Source organism: Mesoplodon mirus (assembly GCF_964341445.2).
Source record: "Mesoplodon mirus genome assembly, chromosome: 4".
In the NCBI taxonomy this organism is placed as follows: domain Eukaryota; kingdom Metazoa; phylum Chordata; class Mammalia; order Artiodactyla; family Ziphiidae; genus Mesoplodon; species Mesoplodon mirus.
In genome coordinates, this window is record NC_138979.1 from 72,899,877 (window position 1) to 72,919,567 (window position 19,691).

General features: G+C 38.8%; 1 protein-coding gene across 1 annotated transcript in view; it reads left to right on the forward strand.

Annotated features, from left to right (window-relative positions):
• GABRG3 (gamma-aminobutyric acid type A receptor subunit gamma3) overlaps positions 1-18,666 on the forward strand; it is a gene marked incomplete at both ends in the record, with an annotated part of 443,214 nt that extends 424,548 nt beyond the window's left edge. The window contains 4 exons of the mRNA XM_082619044.1: positions 880-1,032; positions 4,320-4,516; positions 4,809-4,868; positions 18,385-18,666. Coding sequence (XP_082475170.1) covers positions 880-1,032; positions 4,320-4,516; positions 4,809-4,868; positions 18,385-18,666 — 692 coding nt within the window. The remainder of the gene's footprint in view (positions 1-879; positions 1,033-4,319; positions 4,517-4,808; positions 4,869-18,384) is intronic.
• Positions 18,667-19,691: the final 1,025 nt, after the last annotated feature.

Consider the following 19,691-nt stretch of genomic DNA (forward strand, 5'->3'; position numbering starts at 1 on the left):
ATTCCTGTTGTTTTTGGTGTCAGTCCCCAGTAGCTAATGTTGGTTCAGTTGGTTGTGTAGGCTTCCTGGTGGAAGGGACTAGTGACTGTGTTCTGGGGAATTAATAGTAAGAATAGAGTGGAATGTCATAAAAGGATTTCTTCTGTTTTTCTGGGTTTGGCACAGCTCAAGTACCTAGTCATGGAAGCGTAAAATAAATATAAAAATATTACACATAGGGCTTCCCTGGTGGAGCAGTGGTTGAGAGTCCGCCTGCCGATGCAGGGGACACTGGTTCATGCCCCAGTCTGGGAGGATCCCACAGGCCACGGAGCAGCTAGTACCGTGAGCCATGGCCACTGAGAGCCTGTGCTCTGCAATGGGAGAGGCCAAAACAGTGAGAGGCCCGCGTACCGCAAAAAAATAAAATAAAAATAAAATAAACATAAAGATCCATAAACCTCAATTCATACTACAAATATAAATTTGTTCCAGGAGTTTAGATTTGAACGTTTATGTATAGCTCTATTACCGTAAAAAAGCAAAATGAAAATGGATTTACTTGAAGGTTGAGATTTGATTTGTTATCCTTGATTTTAAGCATTTAACAAAGAACTGAACATTGGATAATGATCTGCTGTGGAATAAATGTGCATATCTATCACCTCTAATTAATATGTATCTTTTTGCACCTTTTACAGTAAAATGCCTCACATGACCATGGATATGATATAAATTTTTAAGAGCACCAGAATTTTCACTCTTTCCCCAGTTTGATGAATATTGTACTTGAATATATTTATCCATTATTCATCTAACAAAATAAGTTATAATAAATAATTTCTTTGAATTATTTTAACACACGAATGTTGTGTTAATTTTGACAATATTTTATTACAGGTGATTATGTTGTCATGACTATATATTTTGAATTGAGTAGAAGAATGGGATACTTCACTATTCAAACATACATTCCTTGTATACTGACTGTGGTTTTATCCTGGGTATCATTTTGGATCAAAAAAGATGCTACACCAGCAAGAACAGCATTAGGTGAGTTTCAAAAAACCTTTGCTACCATTTTGTGTAATTTTAACATAGAAGTAGTCATGAAAATACTTTCAATAAAAAGCCTAGCTCAAATTTGCAAGCTACTTGATTCATGCTTGTTTTTTTTAGGTAGACAAGTTAGACTGTTCTTCCTGACAGTAGAGTTCCATGTATGCCCCTTAAAAGTTGAGGTTAGGGATTCAGAGTAAATCAACTGCACCATCTGACACTCTGCTCTAAAGATGATGTCATCATAAAAATGTAGGCATATTCTGGAACCTGCCACACTCAAAAGTTTCATTATGTCAGTGTATGGAAAAAGAATTTACCACACACCTTTGAGGACTGATGACACAAATCAGTAAAACAAGTCTTTGAACAGAAGTTCTGCTTGTCTAGAACCACTTTACCAACAAACAAGAAAATGATAATTCTTTCTAGATATAAACTTTTTAGATATAAAAAGATTATATAATCTTTCTATCTATATTTCTTATCTACTATCATAATCTAAAATTTCTTTTCATGAATTTTCTCTGGCATCCGAAGTCCTCTTAATATAACATAAAATTTCAGTGGTTTTAGAAATGTGCAACATGTTTTATATGTTTTTCTTTATGATAGGAATTTTGCCTAACTTTCTATATTTTGATTTATTAATACAGGCAATGTAAAATATAGAAGTTCCCCCAAAATTTCTTTCAGAGAAAATGAGCTGCTTACATTTAAAAATCTTTACAAAGTCTCCTATATTACATTGAACATTTTCTGTTGTTTTTTTAAAAATCTTTGTTTAACAAAAAAGTACTTTTTGAGCAAAATTAGCCTTTGGTATCCTCTTCCAATACTAGTTTTTCATGCTGAACCGAAAATACATGATAGAATTGGTAAATCAGCTGGGAAAAGCATAACACAAATTTAGTAACTGTTCTTGAGGTTATGACCTTACAACTACAAATGCGGGTGTCATAGTGAGCATGACTTTAATGACTAGCTCACAACTTGAGACTATGAAAGTCCTATCAAAGAGTCGCCATTGTGGCATTAAGAGGACAAAGATATCAGAAATACAGTGTTTGCAGTTAATAGAGTTACAGACCAGAAGAGTGGAGAAATGTCATTAACACCACGATATTTGGTTAAGACACCAGAATGGCTGTGCCTACTTTAGATAAAGCTTAAATCATTCTATGACAAGATAAAAGAGAACCACCAGTAAATCAATTATAAGAAAGCATTCAACATTCTTTTAAGAGATAACTGTCAATGCTCTTTATTATGTACCATCTACAATATTGTGTATACAGTAAAAAAATTACTAGACTTTCTAAGAATTAAGTAAATGTGACTCAATCAAAGAAAAAAGTCAACATCAAAATGCAACTCTGATGTTGAATAAGCAGATATGGGCTTTAAAGCAGCTATGATTACAATATTCAAGGATTTAAAAGCAAATAATGAATTACCAGATGACCAGATGGATAATAGCCAATGTAGTATATTAAAAAAGAAATTCTAGAATAAAATATATAATTGTCAAATTGAAAAAAAAATCACTAGATGAGCTTAAGGGCAGATTGAAAATGGCAGGGGAAAAAAGGTCACGTATAATTGAAGACCATCATATAAAATTTAATAAGAAGAGAGGGATTAAAAAGATTTAAAAGAATAAACAGAGCCTCAGTGATCTTTGGGACAATATGAAGTTGTAAAACACAACTGCAACTGGTGTTCCAAAATGAAAAAATGAGATTAAAAACATTTTGAAGAAATTAGGTTAAAATACCCAAATTTAGTGAAAATTACCTACCTACAAATTCTGTAGACATGACATGGTCACCACTTTTTTTAAAAAGTTAAATTGGACATATATTTATTACGAAATCTTCTTTCAAAAAAATACCTGCCAACAGTGTAGACTTTTCAAATTTACAATGAATTTTTACAAAAAGTATGACAACTTGCTCACCTACAACAAGGAGAGCCTGGCATTCTATTTTCACTGAACAGATTTAAGAAACTGATTCAATCAAGGTAACTTCATACGACCAAATGTTGAGAAGACACAGAGCAAGGTTGAAGGCCCTGACTTCTAGTTCATTATCCTGTACCCCTGGTAAAACTGTTTATGCTGTGCTGTTTGACTCATTCTACAATTGGCCCTTGCTGATTACCAGGCCAGGGAGGCACTAAAATGTATATTGGATGCAAACTGCAAAGGTGGTACCTAATGTGTGTGCATCTGTCCCATATACCTGGTCCCTGATTAGTGCTGCTTGGCAGGTATTTTATAGTACTCCGTTTGAACCAGAGGTGTGTTGTTAAAATGCATATTCTTGTGATTGTGTTGTCTATGTCACTAGCCTGCCTGTCTGACAGCTCTAGCACGTACTAATTTCCTGCGGGCTCATCTAGGGGAGAGATAGCCTTAAATTTTTCATATGGTACTCATCCAGTTATTTCACTCTTCATTTTAGTAGACTCCATTCACTTTTCTTGTTTTTCTTTCTAAACTATCCATCACATGTATGACTCTTTCCTAATTTTTTTCTACAGACTTTGATTAAATCTTTAGTGTTGGCCGACATATATGAAATAGATTGAATCTAGTGTGATTAGTTAACTAATTAATCAAAGAATCAATACACTTATGCAAAGCACTTATTGAAATGCCTAGAATGCTAAGCTCAATGTTAGGTAATAGGCAAATAAGATGAGCAAGATACAGTTTTTCTCCTAATGATCATAAGTCTGTTCAGGGAGACAGACTGCAAAGACAAACGCAATTCTCTGTGAAAAGCAGAAGAGTAAGGTACATAGAAGGTACGGGAATAGTGAAGCTGTACATATTATCAGATCTGCCTGAGGTACTACAAAGCCGTTTGCCTCAGAAAAAGTGGTATTCCAGCTGAGTCTTCAAGAAAAAGAGTTTACAAATTGCATAGAGAAGAAGACAAGAAATGGTTTATTGGCACAGAAGAAAACTGTGAGATGAGGGACTAACGGAAAGTTAGTATATTCATTAAAAATATATTTAAGAGGCAAAATGTCAAACAGTAAGAAAATAACTGAATAAACTGAAAGATATCAACTTAATTCAGGTATTTTAATGTTAATGTGAAGACTATAATAAAACATTTATGGAAATGTTGCTTACAAAATTAAATTACAATTAAATGTATTCTATTTATGCAATGTCAAGAAGTAGTCACATAAAAATAAAACACTGTGTTGGAATGGAGGGATTCTGTGTGGCCCCTTTCACAACTTCGTATGTGTCCCCTGTGCAGGCATAACCACAGTGCTGACCATGACCACACTCAGCACCATAGCGAGGAAGTCCTTGCCTCGTGTTTCCTATGTGACAGCCATGGACCTCTTCGTGACCGTTTGCTTCTTATTTGTCTTTGCTGCTTTGATGGAGTATGCTACCCTCAACTACTATTCAAGTTGTAGAAAACCACCTACCACTAAGAAAAAGACATCGGTGAGTTCCAATAGCAAAGATTTTCTGAGAGGGTAATGGGAGTATAGTTTGAGGTAAGTGATTCTTATTCATAGGATCTTATACAATATGATATAAAAAATAGCTTAAGAAGTCTTTTTAAAAACAGCACAGGTATTCTGAAGATATGAATGTGACATTCAAGCACTTTTCAGCTTCACCTACCAGTGGCGTGGACTGATGTAATCATACCTTAAAAATCACTCTTTACCAGTGATTTGTGATGCAAATTTCCATAGTAGTTTTCTAAATACTTTTTCTGATTTCCTTGTAGTTACTACATCCAGACTCCTCAAGATGGATTCATGAACGCTTAAGCCTACAAGCCCCCTCCGTACGTATAACATTGCAAGTACAAATATTTCTGAGAACTCTGAATAAACTACAATTGAAAAATATAGTTTACATATGCACCTATTGGAGGGCAATGGATAATGCATGTACTCCCTTCAAAAAATGTATTTAATTTTTAAAAATTAGTCCAATTCAGAAAATTTGGAAAATAAAGGGAAAAAAATCACTCTTTCTAACCCCCTGGGTAAAAGTGTATACCATATATATTTCTGTAATTCAAAAATAATTATGAATACATTTCTGAGTCAGAATATTAATTTATAGGATCATTTTAATAATTGTATCATATGTTCATGATTGATGCACAATCCTGGCTGGACACAGGGCTAATCCACACCTTTTCACTTTTAAACACATTTTTTTTAAATTTATTATTATTATTATTATTATTTTATTTTTTTTATTAGTTTCTGCTTTATAACAAAGTGAATCAGTCATACATATACATCTGTTCCCACATCCCTTCCCTCATGCATCTCCCTCCCTCCCACCCTCCCCATCCCACCCCTCCAGGCGGTCACAAAGCACCGAGCTGATCTCCCTGTGCTCTGCGGCTGCTTCCCACTATCTATCTACCTTACGTTTGGTAGTGTATATATGTCCATGCCTCTCTTTCGCTTTGTCACAGCTTACCCTTACCCTTGAGGATATCTCAAGTCCATTCTCAAGTAGGTCTGTGTCTTTATTCCCGTTTTACCCCTAGGTTCTTCATGACCTTTTTTTTTTTTTTTAAATTCCGTATATATGTGTTAGCATACGGTATTTGTCTTTCTCTTTCTGACTTACTTCACTCTGTAGGATAGACTCTAGGTCTATCCACCTCATTACAAATAGCTCAGTTTCGTTTCTTTTTATGGCTAAGTAATTTTCCATTGTATATATGTGCCTTCTTTATCCATTCATCCGATGATGGACACTTAGGTTGTTTCCAGCTCCGGGCTATTGTGAATAGAGCTGCAATGAACATTTTGGTACATGTCTCTTTTTGAATTATGGTTTTCTCAGGGTATATGCCTAGTAGTGGGATTGCTGGGTCATATGGTAGTTCTATTTTTAGTTTTTTAAGGAACCTCCATACTGTTCTCCATAGTGGCTGTACCAAATCACATTCCCACCAGCAGTGCAAGAGTGTTCCCTTTTCTCCACACCCTCTCCAGCATTTATTGTTTCTAGATTTCTTGATGATGGCCATTCTGACTGGTGTGAGATGATATCTCATTGTAGTTTTGATTTGCATTTCTCTAATGATTAATGATGTTGAGCATTCTTTCATGTGTTTGTTGGCAGTCTGTATATCTTCTTTGGAGAAATGCCTATTTAAGTCTTCTGCCCATTTTTGGATTGGGTTGTTTGTTTTTTTGCTATGGAGCTGCATGAGCTGTTTATAAAATTTGGAGATTAATCCTTTGTCAGTGGCTTCATTTGCAAATATTTTTTCCCATTCTGAGGCTTGTCTTTTGGTCTTGTTTATGGTTTCCTTTGCTGTGCAAAAGCTTTGAAGTTTCATTAGGTCCCATTTGTTTATCTTTGTTTTTATTTCCATGTCTCTAGGAGGTGGGTCCAAAAGGATCTTGCTGTGATTTAAGTCATAGAGTGTTCTACCTATGTTTTCCTCTAGGAGTTTGATAGTTTCTGGCCTTACATTTAAGTCTTTAACCCATTTTGAGCTTATTTTTGTGTATGGTGTTAGGGAATGATCTAATCTCAAACTTTTACATGTCCCTGTCCAGTTTTCCCAGAACCACTTATTGAAGAGGCTGTCCTTTCTCCACTGTACATTCCTGCCTCCTTTATCAAAGATAAGTTGGCCATATGTGCGTGGGTTTATCTCTGGGCTTTCTATCCTGATCCACTGCTCTATCTTTCTGTTTTTATGCCAGTACCACACTGTCTTAATTACTGTAGCTTTGTAGTATAGTCTGAAGTCAGGGAGCCTGATTCCTCCAGCTCCGTTTTTCGTTCTCAAGATTGCTTTGGCTATTCGGGGTCTTTTGTTTTTCCAAACAAATTTTGAAATTTTTTGTTCTAGTTCTGTGAAAAATGCCAGTGGTAGTTTGATAGGGATTGCATTGAATCTGTAGATTGCTTTGGGTAGTAGAGTCATTTTCACAATATTGATTCTTCCAGTCCAGGAGCATGGTATATCTCTCCATCTATTTGTATCATCTTTAATTTCTTTCTTCAGTGTCTTATAATTTTCTGCATACAGGTCTTTTGTCTCCTTAGGTAGGTTTATTCCTAGATATTTTATTCTTTTTGTTGCAATGGTAAATGGGAGTGTTTTCTTGATTTCATTTTCAGATTTTTCATCATTAGTGTATAGGAATGCCAGAGATTTCTGTGCATTAATTTTGTATCCTGCTACTTTACCAAATTCATTGATTAGCTCTAGTAGTTTTCTGGTAGCATCTTTAGGATTCTCTATGTATAGTATCATGTCATCTGCAAACAGTGACAGCTTTACTTCTTCTTTTCCAATTTGGATTCCTTTTATTTCCTTTTCTTCTCTGATTGCTGTGGCTAAAACTTCCAAAACTATGTTGAATAAGAGTGGTGAGAGTGGGCAGCCTTGTCTTGTTCCTGATCTTAGTGGAAATGCTTTCAGTTTTTCACCATTGAGGACAATGTTGGCTGTGGGTTTGTCATATATGGCCTTTATTATGTTGAGGAAAGTTCCCTCTATGCCTCCTTTCTGCAGGGTTTTTATCATAAATGGGTGTTGAATTTTGTCGAAAGCTTTCTCTGCATCTATTGAGATGATCATATGGTTTTTCTCCTTCAACTTGCTAATATGGTGTATCACATTGATTGATTTGCGTATATTGAAGAATCCTTGCATTCCTGGAATAAATCCCACTTGATCATGGTGTATGATCCTTTTAATGTGCTGTTGGATTCTGTTTGCTAGTATTTTGTTGAGGATTTTTGCATCTATGTTCATCAGTGATATTGGCCTGTAGTTTTCTTTCTTTGTGACATCCTTGCCTGGTTTTGGTATCAAGGTGATGGTGGCCTCATAGAATGAGTTTGGGAGTGTTCCTTCCTCTGATATTGTTTGGAAGAGTTTGAGAAGGATGGGTGTTAGCTCTTCTCTAAATGTTTGATAGAATTCGCCTGTGAAGCCATCTGGTCCTGAGCTTTTGTTTGATGGAAGTTTTTTTTTTTTTTTTTTTTTTCGGTATGCGGGCTTCTCACTGTTGTGGCCTCTCCCGTTGCGGTGCACAGGCTCCGGACGCGCAGGCTCAGTGGCCATGGCTCACGGGCGCAGCCACTCCGCGGCATGTGGGATCCTCCCAGACTGGGGCACGAACCCGTGTCCCCTGCATCGGCAGGCGGACTCTCAACCACTTGCGCCACCAGGGAAGCCCTGATGGAAGATTTTTAATCACAGTTTCAATTTCAGTGCTTGTGATTGGTCTATTCATATTTTCTATTTCTTCCTGAGTCAGTCTTGGCAGGTTGTGCATTTCTAAGAATTTGTCCATTTCTTCCAGGTTGTCCATTTTATTGGCATAGAGTTGCTTGTAGTAATCTCTCATGATCTTTTGTATTTCTGCAGTGTCAGTTATTACTTCTCCTTTTTTATTTCTAATTCTATTGATTTGAGTCTTCTCCCTTCTTTTCTTGATGAGTCTGGCTAATGGTTTGTCAATTTTGTTTATCTTCTCAAAGAACCGGCTTGTAGTTTGGTTGATCTTTGCTATCGTTTCCTTCATTTCTTTTTCATTTATTTCTGATCTGATCTTTATGATTTCTTTCCTTCTGCTAGCTTTGGGGGTTTTTTGTTCTTCTTTCTCTAATTGCTTTAGGTGCAGGGTCAGGTTGTTTACTCGAAATGTTTCCTGTTTCTTAAGGTGGGATTGTATTGCTATAAACTTCCCCCTTAGAACTGCTTTTGCTGCGTCCCATAGGTTTTGGGTCATTGTGCCTCCATTGTCATTTGTTTCTAGGTATTTTTTAATTTCCTCTTTGATTTCTTCAGTGATCACTTCGTTATTGAGTAGTGTATTGTTTAGCCTCCATGTGTTTGTATTTTTTACAGATCTTTTCCTGTAATTGATGTCTAGTCTCATAGCATTGTGGTCGGAAAAGATACTTGATACAATTTCAATTTTCTTAAATTTACCAAGGCTTGATTTGTGACCCAAGATGTGATCTATCCTGGAGAATGTTCCATGAGCACTTGAGAAAAATGTGTATTCTGTTGTTTTTGGATGGAATGTCCTATAAATATCAATTAAGTCCATCTTGTTTAACGTATCATTTAAAGCTTGTGTTTCCTTATTTATTTTCATTTTGGATGATCTGTCCATTGGTGAAAGTGGGGTGTTAAAGTCCCCTACTATGATTGTGTTACTGTCGATTTCCCCTTTTATGGCTGTTAGTATTTGCCTTATGTATTGAGGTGCTCCTATGTTGGGTGCATAAATATTTACAATTGTTATATCTTCTTCTTGGATTGATCCCTTTATCGTTATGTAGTGTCCTTCTTTGTCTCTTCTAATAGTCTTTATTTTAAAGTATATTTTGTCTGATATAAGAATTGCTACTCCAGCTTTCTTTTGATTTCCATTTGCATGGAATATCTTTCTCCATCCCCTTACTTTCAATCTGTATGTGTCTCTAGGTCTGAAGTGGGTCTCTTGTAGACAGCATATATATGGGTCTTGTTTTTGTATCCATTCAGCCACTCTGTGTCTCTTGATGGGAGCATTTAGTCCATTTACATTTAAGGTAATTATTGATATGTATGTTCCTATTCCCATTTCCTTAATTGCTTTGGGTTCGTTATTGTAGGTATATTCCTTCTGTTGTGTTTCTTGCCTAGAGAAGTTCCTTTAGCATTTGTTGTAAAACTGGTTTGGTGGTGCTGAACTCTCTCAGCTTTTGCTTGTCTGTAAACGTTTTAATTTCTCCATCAAATCTGAATGAGATCCTTGCTGGGTAGAGTAATCTTGGTTGCAGGTTTTTCTCCTTCATCACTTTAATTATGTCCTGCCACTCCCTTCTGGCTTGTAGAGTTTCTGCTGAGAGATCAGATGTTAACCTGATGGGGATTCCCTTGTGTGTTATTTGTTGTTTTTCCCTTGCTGCTTTTAATATGATTTCTTTGTGTTTAATTTTTGACAGTTTGATTAATATGTGCCTTGATGTATTTCTCCTTGGATTTATTCTGTATGGGACTCTCTGTGCATCCTGGACTTGATTAACTATTTCCTTTCCCATATTGGGGAAGTTTTCAACTATAATCTCTTCAAATATTTTCTCAGTCCCTTTCTTTTTCTCTTCTTCTTCTGGAACCCCTATAATTCGAATGTTGGTGTGTTTAATGTCGTCCCAGAGGTCTCTGAGACTGTCCTCTGTTCTTTTCATTCTTTTTTCTTTATTTTGCTCTGCATCAGTTATTTCCACTATTTTATCTTCCACCTCACTTATCCGTTCTTCTGCCTCAGTTATTCTGCTATTGATCCCATCTAGAGTATTTTTCATTTCATTTATTGTGTTTTTAATCGATGCTTGATTCATCTTTAGTTCTTCTAGGTCCTTGTTAACTGTTTCTTGCATTTTGTCTATTCTATTTCCAAGATTATGGATCTTGGAAATAGAATCTTGGATCAGCTTTACTATCATTATTCTGAATTCTTTTTCAGGTAGACTGCCTATTACCTCTTCATTTGTTAGGTCTGGTAGGTTTTTATCTTGCTCCTTCACCTGCTGTGTGTTTTTCTGTCTTCTCATTTTGCTTATGTTACTGTGTTTGGGGTCTCCTTTTTGCAGGCTGCAGATTCGTAGTTCCCGTTGTTTTTGGTGTCTGACCCCAGTGGCTAAGGTTGTTTCAGTAGGTTGTGTAGGCTTCCTGGTGGGGGGGACTAATGCCTGTGTTCTGGTGGTTGAGGCTCGATCTTGTCTTTCTGGTGGACAGGTCCACGTCTGGTGGTGTGTTTTGGGGTGTCTATGGCCTTATTATGTTTTTAGGTAGCCTCTCTGCTAATGGGTGGGGTTGTGTTCCTGCCTTGCTAGTTGCTTGGCATAGGGTGACCAGCACTGTAGCTTGCTGGTCGTTGACTGAAGCTGGGTGCTGGTGTTGAGATGGAGATCTCTGGGAGATTTTCGCTGCTTGATATTATGTGGAGCTGGGAGGTCTCTTGTGGACCCGTGTCCTGAAGTTGGCTCTCCCACTTCAGAGGCACAGCACTGGCTCCTGGCTGCAGCACCAAGAGCCTTTCATCCACCCAGCTCAGAATAACAGGGAGAAAAAGCAGAAAGAAAGAATTAGTAGAAGAAAGAAAGAGAGAGGGAAAGAAAGGAAGAAGGGAAGAAAGGAAGGAAGGAAGAAAGAAAGAAAGGAGGGAGGGAGGAAGGATGGAAAGAGAGAAGGAAAGAAAGGAGGGAGGGAGGGAGGAATGAAAGCAAAAGGAAGAGTGAATGGAAGAAGGGAGGGAGGGAGGTAGGAAGGAAAGAAAGAAAGAAAGATAGGAGGGAGGGAGGGAGGAAGGAAAGAAAAAGAAAGTGGAAAGAAGGGTGGGAGGGAGGGAGGGAGGAAAGAAAAAGAAAGAAGGAAAGGAGGAGCGGAGGGAGGGAGGGAGGAAGGGAAGGTAGGAAAAAAAGAAAGAGCAGGTAAAGTAAAATAGAATAAAGTATGAAATATAGTAGCGTTATTAAAATTAGAAAGTAATTATTGAAAAAAAAAACAAAACAAAAAAAACGGACCGATAGAACCCTGGGACATATGGTGGAAGCAAAGCTATACAGAGAGAATCTTACACAGAAGATTACACATACACATTCACAAAAAGAGAGCAGGGGGAAAAATCAAAAATCTTGCTCTCCAAGTCCACCTCCTCAATTTGGGATAATTCGTTGTAAAAAGAGGAAAAGGGGGGGAAGTCTTAAATCTTGTCCTCAAAGTCCACTTCCTCAATTTGGGATGATTCGCTGTCCATTCATGCACTCCACAGACGCAGGGCACATCAAATGGACCGTGGAGCTTTAATCCTCTGCCTCAGAGGCTGCACAGAGAGATTTCCCTGTCTCTGCTCTCACAGCTCCCGGGTCTCAGCCTTGGACCTGGCCCTGCCTCTGTGCGTAGGTTGCCGGAGGGCGTCCGCTCTTCGCTCAGACAGGACGGGTTTAAGGGAGCCGCTGATTCGGGGGCTCTGGCTCACTCAGGCAGAGGGGAGGGAGGGGCGCGCAGTATGGGGCGGGCCTGCGGCGGCAGAGGCCGGCATGACGTTGCAGCAGCCCGTGTCGCTCCATGCGCTTTCCCGGGAAAGTCATCCCCAGGTCCCGGGACCCCGGCAGTGGCGGGGTGCACAGGCCCCCCGGAAGGCGGTGCGGACAGTGACCCGCGCTCGCACACAGGCCCCGCAGCGGCGGCGGCGGCGGCGGCGGCAGCCCCAGCATCCCACGCCCGTCTCCGAGGTCCGCGCCTTACCCCCGGCTCGCGCCTGTCTCCAGCGCTTCCCCAAGCAGCCCTCTTAATGCCCTCTCCTCGCACACCAGGATACAAGAGGGAAAAAAGTCTCTTGCCTCTTCGGCAGCTCCAGACCCTTTCCCCGGACTCCCTCCGGGCTAGCCGTGGTGCACTAACTCCTTCAGGCTCTCTTCCTGCCGCCAGCCCCAGTCCTCTCCCTGCGCTCCGACTGAAAGCCGATACCCGAGCCTCAGCTCCCAGCCCCGCCCGCCCCGGCGGCCGAGCAGACAAGCCTCTCGGGCTGGTGTGTGCCTGAGGGCACTGATCCTCTGTGCCAGAATCTCTCCGCTTTGCCCTCCGCACCCCTGTTGCTGTGCTCTCCTCCGCTACTCCGAAGCTTCCCCCTCCGCCACCTGCAGTCTCCGCCCGCGAAGGGGCTTGTAGTGTGTAGAAACCTTCCCTCCTTCACGTCTCCCTCCCACTGGTGCAGGACCTGTCCCTATCCTATTGTCTCTGTTTATTCTTTTTTTCTTTTGCCCTACCCAGGTATGTGGGGAGTTTCTTGCCTTTTGGGGGGTCTGAGGTCTTCTGTCAGCGTTCAGTAGGTGTTCTGTAGGAGTTGTTCCACGTGTAGATGAATTTCTGATGTATGTGTGGGGAGGAAGGTGATCTCCATGTCTTACTCTTCCGCCATCTTCCTCCGGGGCCTTAAACACATTTTTATCATTACAGTTCTGTACATACTTGTAACTATTTACTTAGTATAAATTCCTAGAAGCAGAATGGCTAGGCCAAAGATTGCACAGGTTTTGCCAAAATGCATTCCACCAGTGCATGTATCAACTCATTTATCCTCACAACACCTATTCTACTGAAAGGACGCCGAGATGTTGAAAACATAAGGCCTGTTAAATATTGAATAAGCCTTCACAATTTTAAAAAATTGTTATGTTTAATTATTAATGTGCTTGAATATTGAGTGTGTGGCTTAATGTAAGAATTTATTGAAAATTGAAAAATATGTCTTTAAATCATTGAGGTGAGCTACCGCTTTTTTTGAGCTACTGCTTTTATCATATAACAATTTTTACATATAGCTATTTGTATTCCTTTATACATGTGAACTCAGAAATTGACAATAATTTATGCCCAAGCTTACACCACAAGTGGTTTTCTAACTGCTGATCAGCACCCTATGTTCAGTGCATTTTGGCCAATTTTCATCAATATCCTCTTCAAGTGTTTATCATTGTAGTTCTGACAGAAGGTAAGGCCATTTTTACACAGTGAACATATAGTTTTGGCCATCAAATGCTGCCAAATAACAACGCACTGAAAGGTAAAGTGAACGGGTGGGAGTGGATGATGCTGAATAACAGAGACAATTCAGAACGAATAGCCTGAGGCCGGAGAGCACATTATATCTTTCTCCATTCTCAGCCTTCACACAGCCAGAGTTCTGGGAGAGGAGAAAGAAATATTGACATCATTGGTGTAAAAATGATACTGTCAAAAGAAGGAATAACTACGAAGCTAGAAGAATTTATTTTTCTTAAGCAGGAAAGTGTAATGACCCTGAAGAAAGTACATAGAAAAACAATTAGAGAGAAAAAGCTCCAGGCCATGTGCAAAGACACAATCAGAGAGAACTTCAACAGAAGTTCAGAGGAAAGGGGAAGGGGGATTTGGATGATAATGTCTTCAACTCTCTTCTGAAATATCCACATGTTAGTTTAGTTCAGGGGCCACTATCTCCGAAAAAGGAAAAGCAGAGATGAGCAGCCTCTCGGCGATGAGGGTCAGCTGGCTCCACTGATGACCATACATTGCTTTGGGGCAAGTTGTCCAAACAACTCTGTGCCTCGGTTTACAAACCCATAATATGCAAGGCTAGTCCACTTTGAGTGTGCAGTAGTACCTGCTGCCAGGAAACACAGCGGTTCTGAGAAAGTCACATTGTTGCATTATACAAACAGGCGAAACAGGAGTGAGTCGGGGAGGAACTTGGCTGGGCTAAAGATGACCTTGGAGACTCGTTAATTAAAATATGTATTTTATTTTTCTCTAAGAATTTTATAGTGTCAAGCCTTCTATTTAGGTCTATAATCGATTTTGAGTTTATTTTTGTGTATGGTTTTAAGAAGTGTTCTAATTTCATTCTTTTACTTGTAGCTGTCTTGTTTTCTCAGCACCACTTATTGAAGAGGCTCGTTTTCTCCATTGTATCGTCCTGCCTCTTTTATCAAAGATAAGGTGACCACGTAGGCGGAGTTCATCTTTGAGCTTTCTATCCTGCCATTGATCTAGTTTTGTTTGGGTGCCAGTAACATACGGTCTTAATTACTGTAGCTTTGTACTATATCTGAAGTCAGGGACGCTGATTGCTCCAGCTCCGTATTTCTTTTTCAGGATTGCTTTGGCTATTCGTAGTCTTTTGTGTTGTGATACAAATTGTGAATTTTTTAATACTAGTCCTGTGAAAAATGCCGTGGGTAGTTTCATAGGTACTGCAATGAACCTGTAGATTGCTTTGGTAGTATACTTTCACAGTGATGATTTTTCCAACACAAGAACAGGCTATATATCTATCCATCTGTTTGTATCATCTTTAATTTCTTTCATCAGTGTCATAGATTTCTGCATACAGATCTTTTGTCTACTTAGGAAAGTTTATTCCTAGAAAATTTATTCTTTTTCTTACAGTGGTAAATGGGAATGTTTCCTCAATTTCTCTTTCAGATTTTTCGTCATTAGTGCATAGGATTGCAAGCAATTTCTGTGCATTAATTTTATATTCTGCTATTTTACCGAATTCAATAATTAGCTCTAGCGGTTTTCTGGTAGCATCTTTAGGGTACTATAGGTGTTGTAGCATGTCTTCTGCAAACAGTAAAATTTTTACCGCTTCTTTTTGATTTCGATTCCTTTTATTTCTTATGCTCCAATTGCCGTGGCTAAAACTTCCAGAATGCTGTTGAATAATAACAGTGAGAGTAAGCAAATTTGTTCCCTGTCTTAGACGAAATGCTTTCAGTTTTTCATTATTGAGGATGATGTGGGTTTGTCATATATGGACTTTACTAAGTTGAGGTAGGTTCCCTCTACGTCCACTTTCTGGAGAGTCTTTTCATAAATGGGTCTTGAATTATGTCAAAAGCTTTGAAAACTGTAAGACAAAAATCACAGAAATATCCTTTTTGACCAACGTCCCAGAGAAATGGAAATAAAAACAAAAGTAAACAAATGGGACCTAATGAAATTTAAAAGCTTTTGCCCAGGGCTTCCCTGGTGGCGCAGTGGTTGAGAGTCTGCCTGCTGATGCAGGGGACACGGGTTCGTGCCCTGGTACGGGAAGATCCCACATGCCGCGGAGATGCTGGGCCCGTGAGTCATGGCCGCTGAGCCTGCACGTCCGGAGCCTGTGCTCCACAACGGGAGAGGCCACAGCAGTGAGAAGCCCACGTACCGCAAAACAAAAACAAAAACAAAAACAAAACAAAACAAAAGCTTTTGCCCAGCAAACTATATATATGAAAAAAGAAAATCTTCAAATGAAGCAACTGATAAAGGATTAATCTCCAAAATGCAGCTCATGCAGCTCAATTTCAAAAAACAAACAATCTAAATTGGGCAGAAGACCTAAATAGACATTTCTCCAAATAAGATATACATATTGCCAACAAACTCATGAAAGGATGAAAAACATCACTAATCATTAGAGAAATTCTAATCAGAACTACGAGTTTTCACCTCACACCGGTCAGAATGGACATTTCAAAAATATATACAAATAAATGCTGGGAAAGTGTGGAGAAAAAGGAGCCCTTTTGCACTGTTGGTGGGAAAGTAAATTGATACGGCCACTAAGAAGAACAGTATGGAGGGTCCTTTAAAACCAAAACTGTACTACCATATGATGTAGCACTCCCACTACTGGGCATATACCCTGAGAAAACCATAATTCAAAATAGAGACATGTACCTCAATATTCATTGCAGCACTATGTATAATAGCCAGGTCATGGAAGCAACCTAACTGTCCATCGACAAATGAATAGATAAAGAAGATGTGGCAATATGTACAATGGATTAGTCATAAAGTGAAACTTAATAGTCATTTGTAGTGAGGTGGCTGGACCCAGAGTCTGTCATACAGAGTGAAGTAAGTCAGGAAGAGAGAAAGACATACCGTATGCTAACACATAATTGGAATCAAAAAGCAATTGTTCTGATGAACCTAGTGGCAGGACAGGAATACAGACGCAGACCTAGAGAATGGACTTGAGTACACGAGGAGGAACAAGGGTAATCTGGGACTAAGCTAGAGAGTAACATTGACATATATACACTACCAATTGTAAATAGCTAGTGGAAGCACCCACATAGCACAGGGACATCAGCTCGGTGTTGTGTGACCACCTAGAGGGGTGGGATAGGGAGGGTGATAGGCAGACGCAAGAGGGAGGGGATATGGGGATATCTGTATACCTACAGCTGATTCACTTTCTTATACAGCGGAACAAAACACATTATAAAACAATTATACTACAATAAAAAGGTTTTTAAAAAGAGTAAATTGACATAAAAACTATGCACAAGACTTAATTTTGCATTGGACGATAGACCATAATCTTTTTCCCTTTTTGCTCTAAAGAACATTTGGACAGTTGCCAAATATAAAGTAAAACATACTGATGTAAAAAAATAATTAAACCTCCTCCAAAAAAATATCTCTATTTACGGCATAGTTTGAACTTTTTTGACAAATTTATGGAATGCCTTTTAAAAAGTGTAGTTTTCTGTTGTCCCAGAGATCTTATTGCTTTTAGCCGGGGACCTCCTGAGCACCCTCTGACTCTCTAGTGAGCTGTCGCTTTCCCTGCACAGCTTCTGATGTCCATTTTGAGTCAGCTCCTTCTGTTGGGCCTGCCTGCCTGAAATGGCTGAACTTCTCTGTGTGACCCTACAAAGGTACAAAGGGTTGAAGAAATAAAATGATAAAAATCTTGCTGAACACTGTCAAAACTCATGTGCCATTTTTAATAAAGGCAGATAGTTTCCAACTGGAGCTTGTTGGAAAGATACCAATACTTCAGACTCAGGAATCTGTTTTTTTCAACAAACCTTCAGGTGATATTTACACCCTCTCTGGGAGAGGGAAAATATGTGTCCACATTAGAACCTAAGGTAGAGCAAGATTTTCATTTCTGCCCTTTGACTAGAATTGTAGATGAAAGTAGACAGCTGCACCATGATGCTCCTGACTGGCTATTGGCTTGTGCACAGTAGGACGAGGACATCTTGATTCAAGTCGGTCCTCACACACAATCACTTCCCAATTAAAAGGATGTCCCCAAAGGCTACCAGTAGTAATACCGAATGCTCTACATCTCTACCTGCTTCTGTGTGGTTTGACGCCACACAGCTACAAATATATTTAATCAAACTATTCTCATTTACGCGTGACTGTAAATTCTCCTGTCTCCTTATCTCTCCATACTGACTTCCAAAATCAGGAGGAGAGCTTGTGAAGTAGAAAACATAACATTCCAATTGTACACAAAATTTGGCTATCTAGAGATGACAAGAAATATCTGGTATCCACACATTGAAAACTCATTTTTCACCTTAATTTCATGGAACAAGAAGATTCTCTCATCATCCTTATACACTTTTTAAAAAAAATGTTTAATAATAGAAAAAAAAGAACTTTACTTCTCCACATTTTATTATATGCATTTTTAAAAACATTATTGGAATTATATATACATGTGTGTGTGTGTATACTCCAAATCAGAAGAGAAGTAGGCAGAACGGGTACTTGAAATGACAAATACACATTTGAAAATATGCTTATTCTCCCTTATCAGTAACCCAAAAAATACAAGATTTGCAAACTGCACTGTAGTTTTTCTTGCATTAGATTTGCAAAGACTGAACTTTTCAGAGCAGGAATGGGGGTGGGCATGGCACTGTCCTCTTTATTTATTGAACAGACATAAACTGTACTTATTGTTTGATACACCTCAGGCTGTTCTTGATTCATCTCATGTTGATATTTGTGTTGTTCTTGTTGCCAGCAGAACTATTCTCTCCTTGATATGAGTCCACCACCACCAACAATGGTTACCCTAAACAATTCTATGTACTGGCAGGAATTGGAAGATACCTGTGTCTATGAGTGTCTGGATGGGAAAGACTGTCAGAGCTTCTTCTGCTGCTATGAAGAATGCAAATCAGGATCTTGGAGAAAAGGGCGTATTCACATAGACATCTTGGAACTAGACTCATATTCTCGGGTCTTTTTCCCTACATCGTTCCTGCTCTTCAACTTGGTCTATTGGGTGGGATACCTGTATCTCTAAATATTCCTCCTGGTGATAAGTGAAGAGTGTTAGGTTTCCTTGTAAACTTTGGCCCTACCCAGACCAATAGTGATCAATTGGAGTAGCAACGAAAGATACTACTCAGTTTATCTGAAATTATGTAATATCTTTGAGCAGCGTAGGAGTATGTGGCAAATATTTCTATTATTTATTTCAGACTCACACACATATGCGAGCACACAAATGGGTTAATTGAGTTTTAAAGTGATATTCTTGCAAATCCTAACTGAATCTGTAACGTGGTGATATATTTTTTGGATATTGGAAGCAGCTGCGAATTTTCCTTGTGAAGAAATCTGTGAAACCTACAAGCAAATATCTCTCTTAGGCCCCAACCCTTTCTGTGTCTTTTCTTTGCAACACTTGGCAGCACCGGTGTCCATGTATGTGAAGTCACAGGTGACCATGATACACTCTACTGATCTCAGCGCCCAGGCAGTTTGAGTTCAAGTGCGAACTGCAGTGAGTTTCCCAGTTTCCTTTCTCTGTGGCCTCTTTGCTCTGGCACCATCTTCACTGGTTGACATTCTTTTATCTAATAACTTCACCCTAAGCTTGGGAAGGGTGTATATGCATCATCCACAAGTTTTCAGTTGAGAAAAAGATTGAATTTTCAAAATTCTCATGTAGCTAAAGTCAAATATGTTTATTATCTTTGAACACCAGTAGCTCAACATTTTACCTTGAGCTGTGTTTTACTAGACCAAGGTGAACCCCAGAATATATGCTATTTATGAGTTCACTGATTATCTTGCAAAGATGAGTATACAGCATTCACAAGCTATTGTTTTGAAATTGTTTTCCAGAGTGTGAAAGAAATGTAGATAGAATTTTTACAAAACTTTCTTAATGAATATTAACTTTCCAGTCAAATCAAATTTAGATGCAAAAAAATGGGTAATGGCTATGATCAGTGATACATTTTGAAGAAAAAATTATTTTATACTTTGAAATATGGATATATAGCAAGTTTCCAAAGAAAAAAAGCTTTAAATTATTACTCT